The sequence below is a fragment of the Ostrinia furnacalis genome, unplaced genomic scaffold (assembly GCF_004193835.3).
Source record: "Ostrinia furnacalis isolate ACB-3 unplaced genomic scaffold, ASM419383v2 OfSCF0069, whole genome shotgun sequence".
Lineage (NCBI taxonomy): Eukaryota > Metazoa > Arthropoda > Insecta > Lepidoptera > Crambidae > Ostrinia > Ostrinia furnacalis.
In genome coordinates, this window is record NW_021130308.1 from 1,909,976 (window position 1) to 1,934,793 (window position 24,818).

Below are 24,818 nucleotides of genomic sequence, written 5' to 3' on the forward strand. Positions count from 1 at the left end.
TAGTAATTCGTAAGGATGTGCGTAAGTATCGATATCATGGGAATTCTTGGCATCGTAAAGGTATCGATAAAATTATAATTTATATTTATGGTTCACGCGTCGTGTGCTACTATGTAGTTATGTACGTGTAAAAATATTATGTTTAATGTAAAATATATTTATTTATATTTTATACGTTCTTAAATTAATAAGTGTTCTTGTTTTTAATCATCACTTAGCACTACTTAGCAGACTTATTGAGTTATAAATATAAATAGACGTAACTTGTCGTAAACGTAATGTTTTGTTAAACAAACAGTGCAACAGTGAATTAATTTAATGAGTGATTAAGTATAGAAATATCGATACTTATCATTAAGCTTTCATGACTACAACATTACTTTTGTTTGCTCATATTGGCAGCAATGAAGTTACGCCATCAATGGTAACCACCATAGACTACGTCATCATCTATTAAGGTCGGTGCACATCGCATCATATTTTTTATTATGTCAGTGTGTCTGGCGTGGCGTGGAATCATAGCGTGGATACGCTGAAAGTATTACGAAATTCATTTTCGTTAAAAAAAAATCTAAAAAACAGAGCCGATATCCACTGACTCGGCAGACTGGAGTTTCATTGACCCTACAGCTTTCAGCCCTCACCAGTAGCAAATGATAGGGACCTTTCTCTACAGTGGCGCCAACTAGTGAACGCAACAATGATAGCTCTCATAGCTGAATCATGGTCATCATGGTTCTCAAAACCAAGTCGTTGCCAAAATAAAAGAAGAAGAAGAATAAATTAAATACTGATATATTTTGTATAGCCTGACCAGGAACATAAAAACCCTCGCCATGCTGCGGAAAACTAATGGTACTAATTTCTTTTAATGGCAACAGTAACTGAAAACTTCATTTACATGTCACCTTGCATGTCAGTCTATTGTTGTCAAAGTGTAAACAAACTTTATTTTAAATGTTTGCAATTGATTTTGTGAATTAAATTGCTAAAATATTTTTATAGTCGTGAAAGAAAAGTGGTTCACGATGTGTTAATGTATTTGTCGAAAAGAAATATTAAGGGTTCGGACAATATTTTCATTGAATAATGTTTCCGACAAAGGTTGTCAAATTGACTGACATGTTTATCGTATAGTACAGTCCACTATGAAAATTAGCTGTAGTCTGTTTCAACTACCTATTTTAAAGTTTTTTGTCACTTTCTAAGTTTTGAATTTTATGGAATTGGGAAAGAAGTACCGAGTTTGAAGCGTTCATGAGCAGACATTGCAGTTGAATATTCAAGTTCTGAATTTGATTATTGATGAATAATAAAATAAATCCTACTAGCTCGATTGATGGTTTCATTTAATTTATTTAAACCAGGTTACCTTTAATAATATTTTTCGTTAATTTATGAAAATATCAAATTAGCCCGTAATCCTGAATCCTGATACATAAATTTAGCCTATTAATTTAACACATGTACGACTGTACTCAGTGTTGCACTATCAAATGCAATTAAAGCGCCTCTATGCCAGGGTTTTTATGTTCCTGGTCAGGCTATAAATACATCTTTTATTCATTAAAATTTAATGTTTAGAAATGCTAATAATTTGATTTAATTACGAAAATGCCATGCTGTAACATTCCAAGTTCGCCAAATTGATAAGAGCCACAGTTTTAGTGTCACAAAAATCTGGTACACACACCAGTCTTACTTGCTGTCCATCCTCCCCTGAAAACAAAAATGAATGACATTTAATCATGTATTAATAAATTTCGTTATTTGCACTATATCTAAGTAGAAAAACTTCATACCTTTATAAGTATCTGTTGCAAATTCTGTACAATTTCCGCTGAAATATACAGCAGGGCAGTTATAAATGATAAAAGGATCTGTGTCTATACAGGGTGTACTAGGAACAGTATCAGGACATGTTGGTGCCAAATGTCGCCATTCTAATGTCTTCTTCATGGCATCTAAACTTGTTTCCAATTTACTGTAGCGCATGATGTCTTTTATGGGTTCACCTGAGGATCCTAAGCATAAAAAACCTGAAATGCATATTATATAAAATATTATAGTTTGCTGTTTCCAAATTCAAAATAATTTTGTACATTCTTGTATAAATTGTGTGCATACCACCAATTTCACATTCATATGGGTTGGATACTCGGTTGAATGACTTATATTCAATAGCTTTGGGAAATAGACCTGTAATTACAGAAAATGAATCTTGTTATATTTTTCTGATTAACTTCTGTTACGAAGAAAAAATCAAAACTGTTATAAATAGTTCTACTCACAATAATGAAAAGGTTTTTGTGGCAACATAATACCAGTGGGATCTTTACAACCAGGCATGATATCTAAGGGGGCAACAGAACTAATTGCAGCTGAAAAGGCATCCACCGACTCTGCAGAGGCTATTACATCTGCCTCATTGAGAGTATGCTCATTTGCATTGTTTGCAAATACTCCACCTGGAAAATTAAATTAATTTTATAAGTCAAGTACATAAATAGGCCAAATCTAACTCTCATTAATTAGCTTATGCTTTTGGCTTACCAGCAATAATAACTCGAACAACCTTTGTCAGTTCTTCTTGATACTGACTAGTCCCAGATATACCAGATAACCATTCAAGCAACAGATTGAGGGAAAACAAATGATCAGCCTGCTTTGAGGCCATGTTAAGACCTGATAGGATCACTATGTACCTGGAAAAATGCAGTAAATCATTTTATGAATGGTTAAATAAATATATTACCACAAATCATACGAATTTTAGGCTCTGTGGATGAAGTTGCAGTCAAAAGATATTGTCCATTAAACATACCTATCATTACTCAATTGAGGTAAAGGTTTCTGAATGTTACACCCTGCCCAGCAAACATCTTTTACTGAGAAAACACCATCCTCATCTTCAGAACCTGTGTGCAGATATAGAAAGAAAAATATAAACACTGCATGTAATTTTTAATGAAAAATGTAGAAAATTTTGATTATCTCTTACCTAAAATCGCACAGACCACACCAGTTACTACAAAGTGGACATTAATACAGTCTCCTACTAATTTGATTCTCTGCAATTCATCTTCCAGTACCAGGCTATCTTCGTCATGTACAAAATGTGTCCTGAAGATAGATTTGTTTGTAAATTATTGCTGCTGATAACCATAAATATTATTGTTTGTTAATAACATTACCATCAAATGATTACCTTGCAGGCTGCGGAATAATCTCTAATTGGTCTGATAACTCTTTAAGAATACTTGGTTTTAATACTTGCAGCTTGAACAGTGTTCCTATGATAACACACATTGTATCCTTCTCGCGCAGATCACACAATTTAAGTACTTTGTAAGTATTCGACCATTTCTTTCTAATCACTGGCTCTAGGATATTTCTAAACGTATTTAATCGGGCTGAGTATATGTGGGCATATTGTTTGGTAAAATCACGGGATACTTGATAAAACCTCTTAGAACAATCTTCATATTTCAATGAATGTCTTTCCAGTTCACGGGGTTCCAAATCCCCTTCCGTCTGAGCAGCTGACGTATCAGCAACTTTGAATAGCATTATTTTTAGTTAATTTCTACAGAAAATAAGTATTTTCACCGTAACGCAATCGGCATTAATTGCAAAACATTAAATATAATCACTTTTCTTTCTTTGCTTCAGTTGGCGCAAAAATTTGTTTGTTACACTTTCTGTCAGTGTCAAAGATGACGTTTATTTATTACTATTTTAACGTTTTATTGTGACTCTCGATTCAGTTTGTCAAGTAAAAAGAATGATTTAAATACGATCATATCGTATTCAAATCGTGTTTTTAATAATTTAGTCCGTGGTAGTGGGATCTTGGCTGAGGATTGCAGGAGAATAATGAAGAGTGTGATAGAGGTATTGGATTCAATAAAGGTGGATTCGCTAACGAATTACGGCACATAACAAGACCATTAACTAATAATCCTTGCTACATTGTCACTGGCGAATAGAAAAAAAAATTATAACGACCCATAGGAAAAATGGCGGGAATTCAAAAAGTCCGACTAAATAATTTGAATATAAATATTAAAAACGCTTTGATTGTTGGTATTATCATCGCAAAATGTAGTCCACGTACGATTGGTTCCAAAAAGAAAAACGGAGATATTCGTGGAATAACATCTTTTACCTTGAGAGATTCAGAAGTCGACACAATCAACGTTGATGTTTGGGGATCGCAATATTTCATATTAACTTTTTACGAAAGATTTCTCGTCGGTGATGTTGGTAAGTATAAAATATTATGTATTATTTGTTTACAAGGCTTTGTTAAAAATGTATTAATTTCCTAAGTGAAGGAAATGTTAGGGCTCTCTAGTATGGGTTTTTAAGCATTGTTAGGTAATTTTACAGCCTACGTAAAGTACAGTCAACAACACATCACATTTTACATTTTTGTATCGTATAAAATAACACCACAATTGCTTATAATATAACCCACAACTTAAAATACCGATGCAGGGTCGGACTGGGCCGGAAGGGCCCGGGTGGCTGATAGCAATCCCGAGGCCCGAGACTAGATCATGTAGTAGGGAATTTAGTGCAAGAACCCCTCCACTTTGGTATAGAAGGCTCATTTTTGCAACAGTGGTTCTTCGGGTGCTCCTGAGTGGATTTCCGTCGGTAGACATCGGGAGCCCCCCCTGTGGTAGCAGGGGGAGGGGGGGCAAGTTTCCTTCCGCCGCGCTTCACTTTAAGGCCCATATCTTCAAAACTATGGGTATTAGGGCAAGTGTGGTATCATTTTCGGATAATTAAAGGATGGCGAATTCATTTCTAGAACAAACTTTTTGCCTTTTCATACAAAAAAATTGAAATATTGAGTAAAATTCACAAAAACCTAAAAGTTTTTTTTTTAATAAACGTCATTTACTTTTAAACAACTGGAGATAATCTAATAAAAAAAATATGACCTGAAAGCTACATTTATCAGGATTATAAAAATATAACATTGTATGATACTTTTTTCGCAAAAAGTAGGTGAAAAAAATTTTTTCTTCAGGACACAGCGGGCGATTTTTATTGCGCATCGGAAAAAAATATTTATTTTATCCATGAATTCATACTATTTGTGATAGAGCTTATTTTAAGAAATGTATCTGACCTAAGCAGAGATTCTACTTCGGCGTAGAAAAAGATAAGATAATTTCTTAAATTTAAAAAATAATCATACTGTCGTTCCTATAACTACTTTTAAATAATTATAGGTGCAATAATATTCGCCATACACCAACCTACCTACCAGCAATGCAAAGAGAAGCTTAGTGTGTACGTTTCTTTAAATAATAATAAAATTGTAGTTTGACCCAGTTGTTGTTGTTGTTGTTTCAGCCAAATGACGTCCACTGCTGGACAAAGGCCTCCCCCAAGGTTTTCCACAATGAACGGTCCTGCGCTGCCCGCATCCAGGCTCTTCCCGCCATATTCTTGACCCAGTACAAAATAAATTTTCTAAAATATTTTTTTAAAAATAATCTACAGCTATTTGTCACCTGGGTGTTTTAGGGCTGATTTTTCAATCGTCAGATATTTTTTAACTGTAGAATAACCTTGTCATTTTGACATATTTCCCGTACTAAAACTGTCAATGTGCCAAACTTATTCTTCAGTTAAAAGTTATCCGACGGTTGAAAAATCAGCCCTTAGTCTAACATTAATANTAACTACTTTTAATTAATTATGGGTGCAATAATATTCGCCATACACCAACCTACCTACCAGCAATGCAAAGAGAAGCTTAGTGTGTACGTTTCTTTAAATAATAATAAAATTGTAGTTTGACCCAGTACAAAATAAATATTCTAAAATATTTTTTTAAAAATAATCTATAGCTATTTGTTACCTGGGTGTTTTAGTCTAACATTAATAATAAGTTAAACTTTGGATACTAGTTATAAAAACAGAATGTCACTTTTTCGGGTAAAAAAAAACACTGTGTATCGTCGCCCCAGCAAGGGTTGAGCTCGTGCAGCTTGTCGGCCAAGTAATTGTGGTTGCGGAACAGCCAGAAGATCAGGTTGACCTGATCTCAACATCAAGAGAAGAAGAAGAAGAGCGTTGCGCTTAGCTAAATTATGTTTTTGTGACGAGTGGTTTCCCCACAATAGTCCAGCGGCGGCGGGGTTCAAACCAGTGTTCCTTGGACCCCGAGTCGGCCAGTCTGACATCTTCACCGTTCGGTATTGTAGCTTTGTTCTATAGTTCAGGATTCTATGTGAGTATCTACTGCTTGACTGCCAAAAATCCAACCAATGAAGGCCTGGGCATCATGAAAGAAACATAAATGGTCAAAGCCCTCTTTCCCACTGGGCACTTTAGGCACGTGCTCAGGGCCCCGCGACGGAGGGGGCCCCCGTCTGTCCGTCTCAAAATACCTTCTTCTAGATGACAAGGGCCCCCTTGATCCGTAAGTGCCCAGGGCCCCTAGTAGGTTAAAGAAGGCCCTGTGTTTACATAACTTTTTGTCCTAAATTAAATTAGAGAAGTTATACATAAGCAAAAAGGATTTTTTTAGCTTATAACTTCTTCAATCTTTAATTTAAGGCAAAAATTTATATTAACATATTTGTAGGCAAAGCAATTTTCTACAAATTATGACTGTACAATTTTTTTGTACGACGCATAGTTTCCGAGACATGCACGCGGGCTACCGTAGCACAGGGGCCACGCTGCGCGGGCCCCCTGTGCTACGGTTGCCGCATGCCCCGCAACCCAGGCCGTGGGGGGCCCGCGCAGGCTGGGGCCCGGCTGGCAAATGCCACCCTGACTGTATGGCCAGTCCGACGCTGTACCGATGTACCGTCGTCCGTAATTTCATGCTGTTCATACTTTTCCAGTGGAAATCTCATCCCCAAAAATATGCGTCAAAAATGCTGAAAGTGAAATATACCGGCCACTGGTAGGTCAAACATCAAATAATTATCAAAACACAGAAAAGGTAACCTTTCTCAACGAAATATTTAATTTTATGATTATTCTTTACAGGTGTCGTCCCCTTTTTATTTGTCTCTGAATGAGGGGATGTCCGATGTGACTATTCATAGTGGCGACACATTCAGCTTGTATCTGCCTCTCCTGCACATACCGACCAAGCCTTCTGCTGGCTATTATGGGCTAGCAGAAGTTCTGAAACTTCCAGGTAGTTCGCTAGTTCTAACTTGACTAAACTCACTTTGATATTGGAAAACTGTCTCTTCTTCAAAGTATATTTTTAGCATCAAGACTTGTGCTTTTTTCAGAGGACAGTAATAACGTGTATGTCGATCTTCTGGTAGTCGTAAAATCTGTAAAACCGGTCAAAAGTATTCGGACTAAAACAGGTAAATAATTTTCTCTGGTACTTAAGGTACAGATGCTAGATGTCCATGGTAATGGTCAATTGTTTGCAGGAACAGAAATGTCAGTACGAGGAGTTGAGATAATGGATAACACCACTCCTGCAACGGTTACATTAGATATTTTCGATATCGACACAATACAAAGGTAGCCTTAGTAAAATCGCAGTACGAACAATTCCCCATCGATATTGTTTTGTTTTTTATTATTTTGCTAATGAATGTGAGCAGAGCAGAAGAATGGCGTCCTCTAGAGAGCGTGTTGTTCATCGCTGATGGACGCGTATCTTGGCGCGGGCGCGGCGTGACCGTTCAAGTCAGCAGTCGCACCGTCATCACGCACCAGCCGCATACAGCTGACGCCGAGTCGCTCCGGCTGTATATTCGCAACCAGGCTAACACAAGTAAGACACAGCTATGATCTGAGCCCAGAGGCCTCGGGTGATACGTTAGCAATGGCATATTTTCAACACCTACTACCCATTTACGTTACTCCGGGTGCATATACGAGTACTTAAACTTACGCTAACGAGGAGTCGATTCGTGAAATGAACGCCACAAATGTGAAAGCGGAAAAGGAGGCTTATATGGACCATACACCCTTTGACAGTCTGGGTAGTAGCCCCACAAACATCATTGCTGGTTAAGGCACGTTACTGCATGAAAGTCCATCAAAAGCCTCAGCCTCTTACGGCTCAAGTTTCTTTCTCACCGCGAGGCTGTCTAAGGCAACACCGCCCACTTGCCAAAATTAGCACCCATGCCCTGCCAAGACGTAGCCGACATGGCTTTATGTGTCTGCTAGATGCTACAACAAGGCTGCTCAACCTTTTGAAGAGTCGGGCCAAACGGTGGATTCAGTCGTTAACGACGGGCCCCTTACCTATTTATTTATTTAAAGGCATATATTTCCTAGTTCAGTTACTCTCAGGATAAGCGCAATAAAAACTCAACCATACTAGCGCGGGCCACTTAAAATTATGTATTTCACGCGTCACCTGGGGTTGTGCAGCCTTGTGCTATAAAAATTGTGTAAAGTGGTCGTGTGGTGGCTTTATAATATTATGTATATGTCTGCTAGACAAAAGAAATAGTGCTCAGTGGCCTTATGGCTCTGTGTCTATTAGAAGGCGGCGAGGCAGCAGCATGGGCCGCATGGAGCGGAGAACGCAGTAGTGCGGCGTCGGTGGCGCAAATCCGCGACCGGCTGGCGGGCGGCGCGCCCTTCTGCGCGTCGCTTCATGCCATACTCACGCATCTCGACTTGGACGACATTGTTAACACTGAGTATGAATTTATACTTTATTTTCATTTACAAACGTTGCGGGTCCAATGACAGTTAACTTTCCCCCGGGACAAACTTGACCTTCACTGGTTTTTTTTTAAAGATTATTAGCAATTTGTATTGCACAAATTACTAATAGTCCCGTTAGCCCTTCGTGATAAGTTACATAAGTTTGTTAAGAGTGAGCTCACCACAATAGTCGAGCGGCGGTGGGATTCAAACCCGCGTTCCTCGGATCTCGAGTCGGCCACTCCGACACCTTCACCGTTCGGCTATCGTGGCTTATTGGCGGTCAAGCTGTAAATCCTGGCTACACAGGAGTTGCAGCGGTGTGTTTTCATTTCCTACATCCTTTTGGTAAGTACAGTCGATAGCTCAAGGTAAACACTCTGTGGAAAGTAAGTGTAAATTAAAAAGTGCTCCTTCTTCAACATACGTTTGATCTGCTGTCGACTGTACATGACGTATTTAGTTGATGACCATATATCGTAAAGGTGATATAACGAGTTCGATTCCCAGCTTGATCAATTAAAGGAAAACTGTGACTAATCTTGAAAATATTGCTTTACCTTATCCTAGAGAGAACAACGACGAGTTGCGAATTCGTTTTGCTGATCACACGGGCGAGTTGAATGCCCGTGTCTCCGTTAACATTTTGGAACAGACCCTTGGATACACTGTAAGTCCTTCACTACACTACTACTATGACCTTAGCTGCGTAGATCGGAATTCTTGCGTGGATCTGAGCCCCGATTACGGTAATTTTTATTTAAAAATGTTTTGACCAATCGTATCGCAGAATCGATGAAACGCGTCTGGATTGGAGACGATAAAAATTACCGTAATCGGGGCTCTGGTTTTGTGGAAAAATTAAAATACTGCTGAGTTGACTGTCCACGCAACGTAGCGGTGTTAGAACACCTAAAACGTAGATGTTTTTCCTCAAAACAGATCCACTCGTGAAGGTCCGGCCACGCAGCGAAAGGCCTTCAGTTTCTTTTATTCCTCTAAAGTCCGGTCACCGAGCACGAAGAATTTCGTCCAATGACCCCAAGCTACCGATCCTTATCACTCGCGTGTAATTATATTGCTGTCGCGACTGTGCGACGGGCGGGAGCAGTGAGTGTGCGAGCGCGAAAACAATATAATTACGCGCGAGCGATAAGAATGAGTAGCTGATGCAGTCCTGTTGTCCCCCCTGGGGGAGCCAAGCAGGGGGGACAACAGGACTGCACCGAGTAGCTTGTAGTGATTGGACGAAATTCTACGTGCTCGGTGACCGGACTATAGCATGCATAAATACTATAAGCCCTAATACATTTAAATAAAAACTTATTATATGGACTTTAGTCGGAAGCAATGAAAGCCATGTCGTCCGAAGATCGCGCGGCGCTTCGCTGGAAGGTGCTCTTGGAACAGTGCAGCGCCAGACTCGCGGGATCTCCACCCCGGCTCATCGTACTGACGCTGCGGCGCGCCTCGCCTGCTGATCCTATACCTTTGTATTGATTTTAAGTGTAACACTATAGTATTAATTCAATATAATTTAAGTAAGTAAGTGGTTGTACTCTCATCTTGCGACCTTTTAGACTATATTTCTTGGGTCTTGCCTGATGCTAATCCTTTGTAACTCTTTGTAATAATTTATTTAGCCTATCCAGAACTATCTACTATTATAACCCAGTATATTCAGCAAACATTTAAATAAGTAGTGAAGTCACTGATATTGATATTGCTGCTAAATTTTTTCTTTCAATAATGCTTACACAGCATTACGAAAGAACGAAACAGACAGTACGAAATAAAATTATCTATTTCAATTACGAGTACCTACATATAAGTAATCCTCTTTCTATTATTATATTAGTCTCAATTTTAAAGTTCGTTATTTAATCAATTACTTAGTACTGAAGGTCTTTCAAGACATAAATTCACTTGGTTACAAAACCAAGACTCGCGATATCGATTCAACAACACGGCAAACACAATCCTATCACTACAACCATGGACAAGCCGGAGAAAACAGAGTTGGTCTACGAATACACGAAACGACGGAAGGAGTTTGGAAAGCAGCTCCTGTTCGAAGACCATGGCCCTGAAATGCGAGCGAGTATACCATGTAACCCGGCGCTATACAAGAACTACATCCTTCGCAATCCCATACATGCCGGCGTACAACATACGTGTTCTATGTCCGAACACTGGGTGAATTCAGAAAGGTAAGTATGTATCATATGTATGTAGTGTAAGAAAAATATTTATTTCACAGCAGCAATCAATTTGAGAAACGTTTCTTTCCAAACTTAATTCCTTAGTTTACCTTGTGGTGGTCACTACTATGGGTATATTGCCGTCACTGTTATTTCTTAACAGTTAATTTTTTGTAGATTTTCAATGATGAAATAAAGTAAGAAGAGCTTCTAGCGAGATTTGTATCAAGTACTCAACAAATTCCAGATTCTTTATTCTTGAAGCTGATATTGCTTTCAGAACTCAATACTCGTGTTCAGGCGTCAATCACGTCGAGGGTGGATGGCCGAAAGATATCAACATGGCTGACCCCGAAGCCACTCAGAGATACCGCCGCAAGATCGAGAAAGACGATGCGTATATTCACGCCGTCATGCACTTGGGCCATGTATGTTATCAAATTGTTTGTGGTTATTATAACTGCGTAGTTATAACAATTGAATTGTCTTTAAACTAAGATAATTTTAAAGTCGTTCAACTTTTTGATCTCATGTTTTTAGTGCGTTATGTATAAAGAAAACATAAGATGATTTCCCTAACACCTGAAACAATTAGCTAGGTTAAGTCGACCATGTCTTTAAAACTACTAAACCTATTTTTATGACATCGTCACTCTTTCCTAAGTTACAGTCAATATAAGCATAATATCAAATATGTAGCTCTAACCACTAGCAGTAGCACTAACACAGAAAATTACTACCACAGAGTATGGAGCACAATATTCTCCAGAACAACGCGCTAGACATGTACCAAATATACTATTCGGAGTTGCCCGCCATATCGCCGGTGGAAAAGAGCAGTTGCCATACAGTTAACGTATATCGTGAGCCAGGAGCCCGACGGCCTGTGCGTTCGCTCTCATGGCAAGCGGAAGGCGGAGCTCGCCTGGCCGCTGCTCACGCTGACGTAGACTTGACCAGGGCTAATAGAATCCAGCAGTTGTCATACATTTGGGACATAGGTGAGTCAACGAAAACCCCCAAGTAGTCTGTTTCTTTCCATACTGTGAATGTATGTGAGTCAACAATGACACCTTGGTAGACAGTTGCCACACCATGCACGTGTATCGATTATCAAAAATAATTTCAAATCACTACGCACTAAAAAACGAGTAATAAATACGCAATGTCCATAAATGAGAAATATTATTACAGAAAACGCCAATGCGCCAGAATTAGCCATCAGGCCACCACAACCTTTATTAGATTTGCAATATAACCAACGAGATCCAAATATACTCGTCGGCGGGATGTTGAATGGCCAGGTAATCATTTGAACTGTTGTCTTTTGTAGTTTTGGTTCTATAGAAGTAATTATTAATTGTATCAATTTTAGGTAGGCTGGTGGGATATGCGCAAGGGCGGCGACCCGGTAGGCGTCTGTCCACCATACGTTGCGCATCGAGACCTCGTCAGGAACGTACTATTTATAAATTCGAAGACGGGCGCAGAGTTCTTTTCTTCGTCACCAGATGGCGTTGTAAAATGGTAAACCATTACAACTGACTCTTCACGAAACAAAACTACCTAGTATACGTTAAATTATTTTCAGGTGGGACACGCGAAACATGAGCGAACCAACAGATTCCATGATAATCGACATTGTTAAAAATCCAACAGATGTACCGAGTGTCGACAGAGCAATAGGTATATCCGCCTTAGAATATGAACCAACTATACCAACAAGGTAAAGTAAACAATGCATTTGTGGTACGTTGCTAAGAATGTTGTGGTGACCTAAATAAAATCTAACAAAGAACGTTTTACAGATTCATGGTTGGAACCGAAACTGGGTTGGTAATAGGCGGAAATAGAAAAGGGAAAAATGCTGTGGAGAAACTTCCATCAAAAGTAATTATACAGATAGTGTTTAGTCGTGATTTGAAATACCAATATGTAATGAGTTAACAAATTAACTGTTTTCAGTATGAAGCCCACCTTGGTCCGGTATACTCTCTCCAAAGAAATCCTACGTTCTTGAAGAACTTCCTAACTGTCGGTGATTGGACGGCTCGAGTATGGAGCGAAGATTGTCGGGAGTCATCAATTTTATGGACTTATTCTCACCGGACAAAACTTACTGATGGAGCGTGGAATCCGATTAGGTATTCACTCTCTACATCGAAAAAACAAAACGAACCTATTAACAAAATTAACGCATTCTTTTTTATTTTAGGTTCTCATTAATTTTAGTCACGCAATGGGATGGATGCTTATCTTGTTGGGATTTGCTGAGAAGGCGTAGTGCGCCCATTGTGACAGCGCAGCTATGTGACGAACCGTTATTACGTCTTCGACCACATGAAGGGGTATAAAATACTTTCACCTAAAAAATGATACATAACTTTTAATACAGAGACTTGTAAGTTATGATTATGTTTCAGGGTCTCTTGGTAGCTTGCGGTAGCAGCAAAGGAACCGTATATTTAGCGGAGTTATCGGAGAATTTGGGTACAGCAGACAAAAATGACAAACAGCTTCTGACTCACGTAACTATTTTCTTAAAAATACACTGCACTAAATTGGTGCTTATTTTTAAGGCCAATATTTACTAAGAAACTAAGATCATGTCATTTGCAGATATTAGATCGTGAAAACAAACGCGAGCGCATACTCGAAGCCCGCATGAGGGAACTGAGACTGAAGATGAGACAAGACAGAGACAACGGACAGCAAACTTCAGAGGGTGACGCCACGGGCGCCGACAGGGACTTGGAGGAAGCTACGGCCGAATACATGCAAGCTGTTAGTGAACTACAAGCGCAGCAGAAGACTCCTTAGTTCTGAATATTCAAGCACTTCCACAATATTATCCTGTTTAATTGACCTTGATCTATTTAATGACGCCTATTACTTTACTATGCCTTTTCTGTTACTATTTTCAAAATTAAGTATTTAAATTATCAAATTAGCGCTGCTCTAATCAAAGTAACCTCTATTGTTAGGAAATTTATTGTTATTGATATTATTAAAAAATAAAACAAATATTTGTGACGTCAATCTCCGTGTTAAAACGACTTATTTTACAATAAAATAAAGTACAGAACTAATTTACCGCTAACACACCCGCCATGATTTCCGATGATCATAGACAGAGTTTAGTTTTTCTCGTCCTTTGGTTCCTGGTTGTTGAATCCGATGAAGAACCACTTGTGCTCGATATTGGCGCCAACGCCGGTGGTGCTTCGCTGGAAGGCATCGGCGTGTTTCTGCAGCACGTGATGAACCGTCGCTTGCGACACGTGAGGGAATAGCGCGCGTACGTACGACACTACGTAGTCTAAGCTGGCACCGTTCGGGTGCACCTGGAAAAAACATTAGGTAACTAAGCTTGTGGTCCTCCAATAAATACAGCTCGGAATCTTTTATTTATGCGACTTCAGATTCTATCGTTAGATTTAACGCAATCCTTTACAGCTAAAAGGGAAAAAAACAGTAAAATGGTTCAGTCACTACTTGTGATTTACAATAAAAAATAAATAGTTCAACAATATTTACCTGCAAGAATGCAGACACGACTCCAATAAGTTTGGCTTCACCGCAGCCGGCCTCCACGGCTTCCTTGAGGTGCACCTTGGCATCCAGGTCGTCGGGTAGCGGCGGCGGCGGAGGCGGCTTAACCACCGGCGACGGCAACGGCGGCTGAAAACACGTGACAATAAGTTAAAGGCAAGTCAAGTTGTAAGGTTGGATAAATTGCTGTTGCTCGTAATAGTAGATACATACGATGTGTATGTAAATAAAAACAACTATGAGAACCATCTAAATCTAAACACATGAACAAAAGTGGTAAAAAGGTAAAAGTGATTACAAATAGTATGTCAATATTGACGCATATAATACAACTACGAATATTCCTGCTTAATTTTTTATTAAACGGCAATACACTAAATATTTCGGAGCTATATACTCACGTTCTTGTTTTCCATTGCGCCTTGTAACGCCTGCCTGGCAATGAATTGTGCTTTGAATTTCTCCATTTCTTTCTTAGCCTCGGCTTTAATGACGTCAACCTCATTTTTATACGCCTCCAGCTGGAACTTGAGGCTATCGTTCTCTGCCTGTAAAAAACAAAATATGTATTAGCATCAATTACGCCCAATACACATTTTTTTCAGTGATCAGCCAATATGCCTGTAACAATTCGTTATGTGCCAGGCACATAGCCAGTAGGTACAGTGGTATGAAATGGTGTAGCTTGCATTCTTTTTATTGAAAGAATAATAAATTAAATTGCAGTGTTATGAACCTTGCAGAAAAGCCAGCTTACCTTCAATGTTTGTATAGCGTCGCTATTGCCCATGTCCAGTGGTTTGTTATTATACCCATTAAAGTCATCCTCATTAAGGAATTTCTCAGCAAACTCCTCTTTCAGTGTATTGAAGTCCTGTAAATAATCATTGACATAATGTAATTACGATAAACTTAAAATATTTAGCATTTATCCTAAAACAAATATGATTTTATACTGTACCTGATAAATCACCTTGACAATGAAGATCATTTACCTGACACAGCCGTCTTCACCATCGCCATTGATTCAATTGAAATATGTTTGAAGAACTTTACAGGATAGTTAAGAAGTTTAAAATAAAAATAAACACAACAATATAGTATAAAAAAAACTAAAAGGTTGTTGTCAGAATTAGAAAAATTAATATGTAATATTTGTTAACGGTGTCTGTCAAGGTGGTAACACCCAAAAGATAAGAAGAATGAATACTTATTCGTTTAGGTATGTAAGGCGCTGAGCAGACAGCGGACAACGTTGGACAGGCCATTTTTTAACCGTTTCACCATATGAAAAGTTACTCAGCTTTGCATCATCTCACAGCTTTGTACTTACATAACACTTGCAGTTTTAAGTTCCAACTTGACCTTCACTGGTTGGGTTTTTATTGGCGGTCAAGCTGTAGATCCTGGCTACACAGGAGTTGCAGCAGTGGGAACGAGAGGTGGGAATAGTCCCGTTGCAGACTTGCAGTTTTAAGTTGGTGATTGTAATACTGTATTTCTCACTTACGCTAGTTGCCGCAAGGTCAGTTGACAACGCGCTAGATGACTTATTGAGCAGTTGCCATGAGTTAAAAAAACAATAACGCATACCATAAGTACAATCACTGTTCTGTTCTGAGTCGTAATCTCCTAGCTAGTTCAAGCATCGAGACATACTAACGGTAATCAATGTGGTTCACCCAGCTCGCTTTCTTTTCCTCGCTAGAGTTCGCCAAGTGCACCAAACTTGTTCCTTGTTGTAGCAACCGCAAGAACCATGTGTCCACCAAACGATTTGACCGCCGTCTGACCAGCACCTCACGGCAAACTTTCTATTGCAATGCTCTTTTAATGTGTATATGATAAATTTATTATTATTACACCTATTACGTCTTGAAGATACACAGTACAATAATATTTAAAAAAAAAAGAGATTTATACCTGCGTCATTTTCTGCCACGTCTCGATGTTCTTCCGCTGTGGCTTTGTAAAGTGATCCCATACTCGCTGATGGGCGGCTGCTGTAAACACTTTCGCCACCTGCTCGACTGAGGTTCACAAATAATTATGTTAGGAGAGTCGCAAGACCGTATGACCAGACATACCGAGAACATTCGCGACCGGACGTCCCAGGCTCAATATTGCAGACGAGACCGACTGCCGAGGCGATTGCACTGTCACTACGACTACCTAAGCGACGGCTTGTCGTGAATGTGGCGCTGGACCCGTCACATGGAGACTTGTCTGGGACTCAAGATAGTCAGCCCCAGGAGCCAGAAGTTTCAATGTTGTGACAACATACTTTTATTGTGCTGAGACATGTCATGGAACGTCTTGCTATTTGTATTTAATTTAAAAGAAATTAATATTCGTTTAAAACGGTTAATTTTAAAACAATGAAATGATAAGTAATATATGACCATAATCAGCAAATAATAGTATGTCTATCAAAACAGGCAACTTACACTAACCACAGAATAACTGCAGTTTATGACATTTTTAAAGCTATTTAAAGTCTGAAGAGTTCTGCTGCAGGCAGGCGATCCTTACAGGCAAAATGACTGAGACCAGAGTGACCGACCAGTACTATAAAATATTTTATGACCATTCGTGTTTTTGTTCAATTATTGTAATGGAAGACCCCTTTCTGACTTAATACCATTTCCTCGTAGTAACTTTGGCTTCATTGCTTCTTTTACCCAAGGAGTAGGACCACAACCAAAATTTTATGGGTAGGTATTACTTAGTCGCCCATGATGCTGAATCGCCTAATCGTCGATGATCGAACGCAGAGCGAGCGTCTACCATGCGTTAAACTTACAAGTTAGAAGTAGAAAGGTTCCGCTGCTTATATTGATTCTTTTAATCTGTTTGCATATCCTACCTCTGCTGTAGAATATGCGAATATGAGAAAATGTTTGTATAACTAACGCAAAGGAAATTCTTGCTGAATTTCCTTTGCGTTGTGTGCCGATCGCCAACCATCGACTGACTGATCACCGACCACAAGCAGCACAGGGTACTCGCATGTAATCTACCCTCATAGACCATTATGTAGAGTGACTTATTACATTTTCATTAGACATTATATTCAGAGAAAACTCTTAGGACCATGACCATAAAAATGTTTTCAATTAAGAAAACAGAATGCCTCTTACCTCAGACTAATTAAAAATCAGAGAATATTTCAGACTTGATCATACTTTACCATAATAAGACCCAATACTTACGTTGTTCAAACACTTTTTCGATGTGATTTTTCACTCTATCTTTGCACTCCTGTAATTCTTCTTCAGCTTGCATTTTTTCATTGAAAAGGCGACGGATGTGCGAGTTAGTTCCTTGTATCATGGAATAAAATTGATTGGAATTCTTCTTAGAGCATTCTCCACGTTCCAGCCAGGCAATCAGGGTCTAAAATCAAATTTATACTTCAGCAACATATTACAACTTATTTATTGTGATTATGAAATGATCCAAAATATGTAAAAAAAAACTGCTTTAAATAATTCTTTACATACCACAGTCAGGCTCATTATTGTTTTCCCAGAAATTAACTCATTTGTGTTGTAATTTGTCTTGGTTTTTTTTTACAATGAATGGTATTGCCTGATGTCCTTTTAAATAAATCAATATTTAAAAATTATTTTATACTCACAGGCAGTGCACTAGCAAAGTGTTCTTCATTCTTAATTTTCTCAACCAACTGGACCATAGCAGGGTTGGAGAATGGTTGTATTCTAATTGGGGAAGGAGAGCGGCGATATGACGCCGCCATGCTGCGGCTCGCCATGTCTTGTTGTGACGTCATGTGATGGTGCATATGCTGCTGCTGCACACGCATGGCCTGGCGCTGTCTTCTATCGTACTCATTTTGATCATCTCGGCTCTATAAAATAAGAAAATATGTAGTTTTGAGTTTAATTCTTGCCACTCACGAAGGCTAGTGAGCTTTACTTGTGTGTGTTTTTTTTTAATGTAAACTCACTCACCTTCGTGAAATGCAACAACTATAATCTATTTTGTAACTTTGGGTACATATATTTATTCAAACAACTAAAACCTTGAAACCAAATGTGTTTACTAGAAACGATTGAACAATATTGGGTTGATTGTTACAACATTGTTGTGTACACATTTCGCAGTAATGCCACTTCTGTGTACTCATTTACAATCAGTTGACCTTCTCGAATTCAAAGTATTATCTAGCCATTTCATTAACCCTCAATGAGGATCANCAACAGGTTCCCCTACATATATGAGTTTGATTTCTGTACCTAAAACTCTTCTGTGCACGCACAGACTCTACCTTACAGTAATCTACCTAGCAACCGGTTGGGCTATCGACCGGTTACAGTATCCTTGGGCCGATATTATTTATTGTTATTATTAATAATGTATACAAACAATAATTATTTGCCCCCAGGCTAATGTTGTAGATTAATTTATAGGACGAATGTTTAAAATTAGTTCTGTAGGTAGGCAAGTGCTACAAACAGATTAATGCCCGTATTCACAAACATTATTAGGAGGTCTTACAGTGCGCGTGGACGCACAGGGTCACGCGAATCAATCACAGAGCTCTATTCAACGCTGTGCGTTCGATTTGCTGCTTCACTTAAGCAAGTATCGTTTGTGAATACGGGCGTAATAAATGGATACGGGTGTAAGAAAAGTATTACAAAAATATCTCAAATTGGTTCTTAGTTATGGACTCTGTTTTTGGTTTATTTGAATTGGGAAGAGATAGTGCGGGTAGGCCCCTCACTAGGTGGACCGACGATCTGGTGAAGGTCGCGGGAAGTACCTGGATGCGGGCAGCGGAGGACCGGTCATTGTGGAAATTCTTGGGGGAGGCCTTTGTTCAGCAGTAGACGGTATTTGGCAGAAACTAACGAACTAGGGTGTATGAGTGTAAGGGCTCGTTTCCACGGAAATCCAGTCAAATTCAAATTCAAATAATTTATTCAGTACATAGGCCCTTTTCAGGACACTTATACACGTCCCAAATATACATAGCTTGCCCTACCACCACTTCGGGACAACATATGGGCTGGTGCTGAGAAGAAGTGGCGGAAGAAACTCAAGTCACCTTTGTCAACCTCTTTTGCAATAAAATACGGTAATTTATAGTTACCATGACACGCAATAAGTGCGAGCTAGGCAGGTAAAATCCAGTAATGAAGGATTTGAATTTGAGCTTCTGAATGTATTGTAACTTGATACTTTTCTATATTGTTAACACTTTTTCTAGACTTTACAATTGCGGTCTCCCGTCTCGGTCTAGTCTCGTTCCTTGTCTTAGTAGTCCCTTGTCTCAGTCTCTTGTCTTATCTCTTGTTTCGGTCTCTTGTCTTTGTCCCCTTGTCTCAGTCTCTTGTCTTATCTCTTGTTTCGGTCTCTTGTCTTTGTCTCTTGTCTTTGTCTCTCGTCTCAGTCTCTTGTCTTTGTCTCTTGTCTTAGTCTCTTGTCTTAGTGTCTTGTCTTAGTCTCTTGTCTCAGTCTCGCAGTCTCATTATTTTGTCTCAGTCCCTTGTTACGGTCTCTGGTCTAGGTCTCTTGTCTCGGTCTCTTATCTCAGTCTTTTGTCTCGGTCTAGTCTCGGTCTCTTGTCTCAGTCTCTTATCTTAGTCTCGTCTCGGTCTCTTGTCTCAGTCAGATGATGTCATCATCATCATCATCGTCAGGTCATTATCTTAGTATCTACTTTTTTTTCTGATGGGAAGTGATCAGGCCAAAGGTTGAATCGAGCTTCACTTGGACTGATGCTTATCATTACCTGAAGTCAATTCAAGTAACAGTTGCGGTCTTTCGTCTCGGTCTAGTCTTGGTCTCTTGACGTAGTCTCTTGTCTCGGTCTCTTGTCTCGGTCATTGACTCAGTCTCTTGTCTTAGTCTCGGTCCTTGACTCAGTCTCTTGTTACGGTCTCTTGTCTGGGTCTCTTGTCTCGGTCTCTTGTCTCGGTCTCTTCTTTTAGTCTCTTTTCCCGGTCTCTTGTCTCGGTCTCTTATCTCAGTTTCTTGTCTCGGTCTCTTGTGTCAATCTCTTGTCTCAGTCTCTTGTCTTTGTCTCTTGACGTAGTCTCTTTTCTCAGTCTCTTGTCTCAGTCTCTTGTCTCTGCCACTATACGAACTGCCTTAAGGAATGTGGATGCGGGTAGGAATGAAATGAAACCACAGAATAATAATAAGTACCTACTACGTACAGAAGTTTTACTTCGCGAAGGTATTTAAAAAAATGTATGCTCAATGTCACTAACAATATGGTGTAATTTAGCCTGTCTCAAAAGTCAAGCACCATTTTGTTGACAAACGTCAGTGATCGGCACTGCGCCGAAGCTATAGGGCTGACTTCGGTAAAATGATGTGACGTGAGGTGCCAAACTGCGGAAAATGGCGGAGGAAATACATGATTTAGCATGAATTATCATGAATAATATTAACTACTTATTTAACTCTCAGTGTCTTGAGGCAACTTAAAAAGTACATTCTGTGTTTTTATTATTATTTAGGCAGTTAAATACTGCGCAGTATTTTAGTACACCATTTTCTTTATTTTCTTCCATCATACACAAGAATACGCGTGCGTGAGTCAATGTTCGCTCGTATGTGAGGCCTTGTCGAATAGTATCCTGTAGGTGGGTCATCGTGCGTGTTTTGTTTTCGATGTAAACTCGCGGAGATGAACAGGCCTGATGAAACTCCCATATCCAGCGCCAGTGTATTAGGTCTGCCGGTAGTAGTGTGGCGCCACCTCGAGCAGCCACGCCTCCTGGGTCACCGTCAGTTCACGCATGAACGTCTTGTCGCCGGCGCTTTGGACGCGGGAGAACACCCTGGAGATGATGTCATCAGCATCATCATCATCATCGTGAGGCCATCAAACCTCGTCTCTCTCACTATGCAAGCCATCGCCTTTAGAATCTCGGTCTCTTGTGTCAATCTCTTGTCTCAGTCTCTTGTCTCGGTCTCTTGTCGCAGTCTCTTTTCCCGGTCTNATAGCAATGTCTTAGAGCCTAGGCAGAGTGTATCTGCCTCAGCTATACCTTATTGTTAGACAGTGGCGGCGTAGCATGTGTTGGCACCCGGGGCGATCACCCCCCCGTCATAAGTCCTACGGCACCCCCTGGTACCCTTTTTGGGGTTACCTACAGATTCGAAGATTGAAAGACAATATAAATTAATACTTATACATTTTTATATTTTACTTGGAAGAAGATATGACTCTAACAACACTTATGAACACTTTATTTGAATAAATCGCCAAATATACCACCGCGGAGACCCCAATCGCGTCTCTGCGTTCCATTGAACCGTATGAGCGTATGGATTTTTTGCGTTATTTTTCACAATTTCTATTTTTAAAAATTACCTATCGATAGCTTACTTTATTCTGATGAATAAATGTCATTACAAGTTTTTCTCTAAAACTGATAGTTTGGCTAGAAAAAAATATTTTCTATCCACGCAGTACGCCGGCAGCGTTCGGATCGGATATAATGACGTCATCGTCCCCGCGCCGGGCGGTCAGTGAACTTTTTTAGTAATTTGGCCATAACTTCGTCAATTTTTGTCGTAGAACAAAAATTTTTGGACTGTGTATTAAGGATTTCTTAGCCCTATAAATCTGCATTCACAGCTTAAAATCGAAATGATCCTCATTGGGCGCGCCTAAAAAGTTGCATAAGCGATAAGTTAAATAAAATACGAAATACATGCAAAATCAGACTTTTTTTAATTAGGACATTTGAACTAACATATTAATCAACTTTTAAACGTATTTTTAACAAAATTAACCTTTTTTTTAATATGAAAAATATTTTTTTACTTTTCCTAGTTTTTATCATCACAATTTTGACAGACTATATTCATATGGTCATTGCACACATGTTTTTGGCATTTCGAACATTCAGTCTTTGTTTTTTTGTCCTTAATTCTTGGACATACATGACACCTATTGTGTGATTGCGATCGGCCTGCTTCAGAAATAGATTCTTGGTCCTGAATTCCATGTTGTGTTTTTAGTCGTTTTTGCAGCGGTTGTGGTAGTGTGGGCATGCTGGCTCTTGATATTTGGTGAGGTTTGACTAAATCGACAGCTAGTCGCTTTAAAAATATTCTTCGGAACATATTAGAGTCAATTTTAGATTTGTGTATCACATAGGAATTGATACCTGTGATATTAGAAAAGATGAAAAATATCACCATCGGCCATCTTTTGGTGCGTCTTCTTACATTATAACTGGCGCACATTTGGTCGTTTGTATCAACTCCCCCTTTTGTTTTATTGTAAAAATGAATAATTTCGGGCTTTCTTTTCTCTATTACAATGTTTTAAAACAGAAATAATGAAATTAACATCATCCACTACCTCGAAATTTAAACCACACAAACAGTCACCTGGGGTGTCGTGCACCCCAAACACGCTTTCCGAGCCCAACCGTCCACAACAGAGCTCCGCTCGCAACTGAATCGTGTACGTTTTACGTGTTTACGAAGCTAACTAGAAGGCCAGCGCGCTAAATTCAAATTTTAAAAAGTTGTGAGCCTGGAAACCTGCTCTGGGGTGCATAACACCCCACGCGACCAATTAAGGGTTAATATCTATCAAACATAAAAATGTTATTCCTTACCAAAGCATAGTCAACATGCAACCAACCAGTAGTTGCCTTTGTGTCATCTTCTTCTTCATCTTTGGTACCAGTTAACTTAATGCGGTATCCAGACAATTGCATGGCAGCATCAACAGAGTTTTCTCTATCAAACCTTATATGACAGAAATCTTTTTTGGATAATCGCAGAGTATGGATCCTGCCATAAGGCTCAAAAATATCTCTCACAGTACTTTCCCTGATTTTCTCTGGTAGACCACCGACAAATATGGTCCGACAACCTGAAGGACGTGTTCTTCTAGGCGGATCTGGAGTGCCAGGTGTTGGTGGAATCAATCTGCAGTTCTTGTAGATAATCTCTTTCTTTTCTTGGCCTGACATATCACCCATTCCAGAATACATCCCCATCATGGAGGGATCCATGACCATGCCTCCCATCATCGACATGTCCATGGGTGTCCCACCTGTGGGCCCCATCTGTGGGCCAGCCATGGCACTCATATCCATTGGAGGTTGAGGCATCATGTCCATTCCAGTGTTAGACATCATTTCCATTCCTGTGGAGGGCATCATGCCACCTCCCATCATAGCTCCAGACATCATCATGTTAGGGTACATTCCTCCAGCCATCATCATGTTACCTAAATAAGAAAAATTGACATCATTACAAAGTTATGGTACCTAATTGAATAGGAACAATCAGGGTCATCTTTAACCTACTAGGGGCCCTGGGCATTTAAGGATTAAGGGCGGCCCTTTTCATCTGAAAAAAGGTCTTATTAGCAGATGGGGGCCCCTTGGTCGCGGGGCCCTGGGCACGTGCCCAAAGTGCCCAGTGGGAATGAGGGGCCTGGGAACAACTTGAAGACCAATCAATGATAGAAATATTTTTTTTGGCATCGCACAATTAATCTAAACAAATTTTAATAAATATGTATTAAATTTGAATTAAATGAAAATTATGATGCAATATGTACTATTTTTTATCATTTAAGTATAGTAATGAAGTAAAGCTTACCCTGGGGATACATATTAGACATCATCATTTGGTTCATGACATTGGACATATCACCTCCCTTATTGCTATCTTGATGATTACTCTTGTCGCGCCTTCGGCCTACTTGGTCCACTCTCATTGGAGAGCGAGACCTATCTCGACGATTACCTACAATAAAAATATAACATATAAAATAAAATATAAAATATGGACATGGGTATTTGGCCTTAATGATTCAGACATGTTTGAATAAAATAGCAGAAATAGAAAACTGGGGACTGAAATAGTAATTTATTAGTTAGAACGGCGGCATTAAAATCTGAATATCCGGTATGTAGCTTACTCAACAAAGCATGATAAAAAGCTAATTTGACTGGATATAAAATAAGTAAATAACTACTATTGCTGTAGCAATGTAGTATGTAGGTCTGTTATATAAGTTAATATAGAGATTTTCACGAATAATTAAAATTTCCAGAGTTCTAACAAGTAACATCACAACAACGAAAAAATACCATCTCACTGACCTGTCATTTTTGATGAACTAAGATAGCTTATTTCTGTATTTAATTTGTTGCCTCCGATGTTCAGAATTGTAAGATAAATTAAAGTTCTTTCGCTTGATTAAATTTCGCACAAAATGTAAAAAAAAGACATCCACTCGCGTCTTGCAACAACTTTTCCAAGAAAGAGAACCATAGACAAAAGACCATACACCACACCACAGATTAGCAACAGATTATTAATTGGGACCATAGACTACAAGATCAACGCAACGATACGATAGTGATACGATTATACATATTC

General features: G+C 39.2%; 4 protein-coding genes across 5 annotated transcripts; 2 read left to right on the plus strand and 2 right to left on the minus strand.

Moving 5' to 3' along the window:
* Positions 1–1,547: 1,547 nt before the first annotated feature.
* Positions 1,548–3,691, minus strand: PolD2 (DNA polymerase delta subunit 2). Its single transcript, XM_028323096.1, has 8 exons — positions 3,209–3,691; positions 3,002–3,123; positions 2,825–2,918; positions 2,554–2,705; positions 2,292–2,468; positions 2,128–2,199; positions 1,803–2,039; positions 1,548–1,719 (listed from the first exon to the last, which is right to left on the minus strand). Exons 1-8 carry the CDS (start codon positions 3,568–3,570, stop codon positions 1,607–1,609), a joined length of 1,329 nt encoding a protein of 442 aa, XP_028178897.1. The 5' UTR covers positions 3,571–3,691; the 3' UTR covers positions 1,548–1,606.
* A 123-nt stretch (positions 3,692–3,814) lies between these two features.
* On the plus strand, positions 3,815–10,346 carry hdm (meiosis specific with OB domains hold'em). 2 transcript variants are annotated; one of them, XM_028322781.1, is made up of 9 exons: positions 3,815–4,266; positions 6,876–6,937; positions 7,024–7,177; positions 7,278–7,358; positions 7,428–7,521; positions 7,605–7,777; positions 8,501–8,660; positions 9,238–9,337; positions 10,009–10,346. In XM_028322781.1, the coding sequence occupies exons 1-9, from the start codon at positions 4,020–4,022 to the stop codon at positions 10,165–10,167; spliced, it is 1,230 nt and encodes a 409-aa protein (XP_028178582.1). In that variant the 5' UTR covers positions 3,815–4,019; the 3' UTR covers positions 10,168–10,346. The 2 variants fall into 2 exon arrangements, with proteins under 2 accessions (XP_028178582.1, XP_028178588.1); XM_028322787.1 differs by having other exon boundaries at positions 8,504–8,660.
* A 180-nt stretch (positions 10,347–10,526) lies between these two features.
* LOC114366007 (dynein, axonemal, intermediate chain 2) lies at positions 10,527–13,999 on the plus strand. The gene is made up of 11 exons (XM_028322768.1): positions 10,527–10,877; positions 11,149–11,296; positions 11,614–11,869; positions 12,063–12,172; positions 12,244–12,395; positions 12,460–12,594; positions 12,677–12,758; positions 12,834–13,012; positions 13,084–13,216; positions 13,292–13,396; positions 13,488–13,999. The coding sequence occupies exons 1-11, from the start codon at positions 10,663–10,665 to the stop codon at positions 13,686–13,688; spliced, it is 1,716 nt and encodes a 571-aa protein (XP_028178569.1). The 5' UTR covers positions 10,527–10,662; the 3' UTR covers positions 13,689–13,999.
* LOC114365997 (ecto-NOX disulfide-thiol exchanger 2) lies at positions 13,895–24,715 on the minus strand. The gene is made up of 10 exons (XM_028322760.1): positions 24,539–24,715; positions 24,033–24,179; positions 23,036–23,655; positions 18,061–18,291; positions 17,633–17,816; positions 16,344–16,450; positions 15,178–15,294; positions 14,822–14,968; positions 14,406–14,549; positions 13,895–14,212 (listed from the first exon to the last, which is right to left on the minus strand). The coding sequence occupies exons 1-10, from the start codon at positions 24,543–24,545 to the stop codon at positions 14,006–14,008; spliced, it is 1,911 nt and encodes a 636-aa protein (XP_028178561.1). The 5' UTR covers positions 24,546–24,715; the 3' UTR covers positions 13,895–14,005.
* Positions 24,716–24,818: the final 103 nt, after the last annotated feature.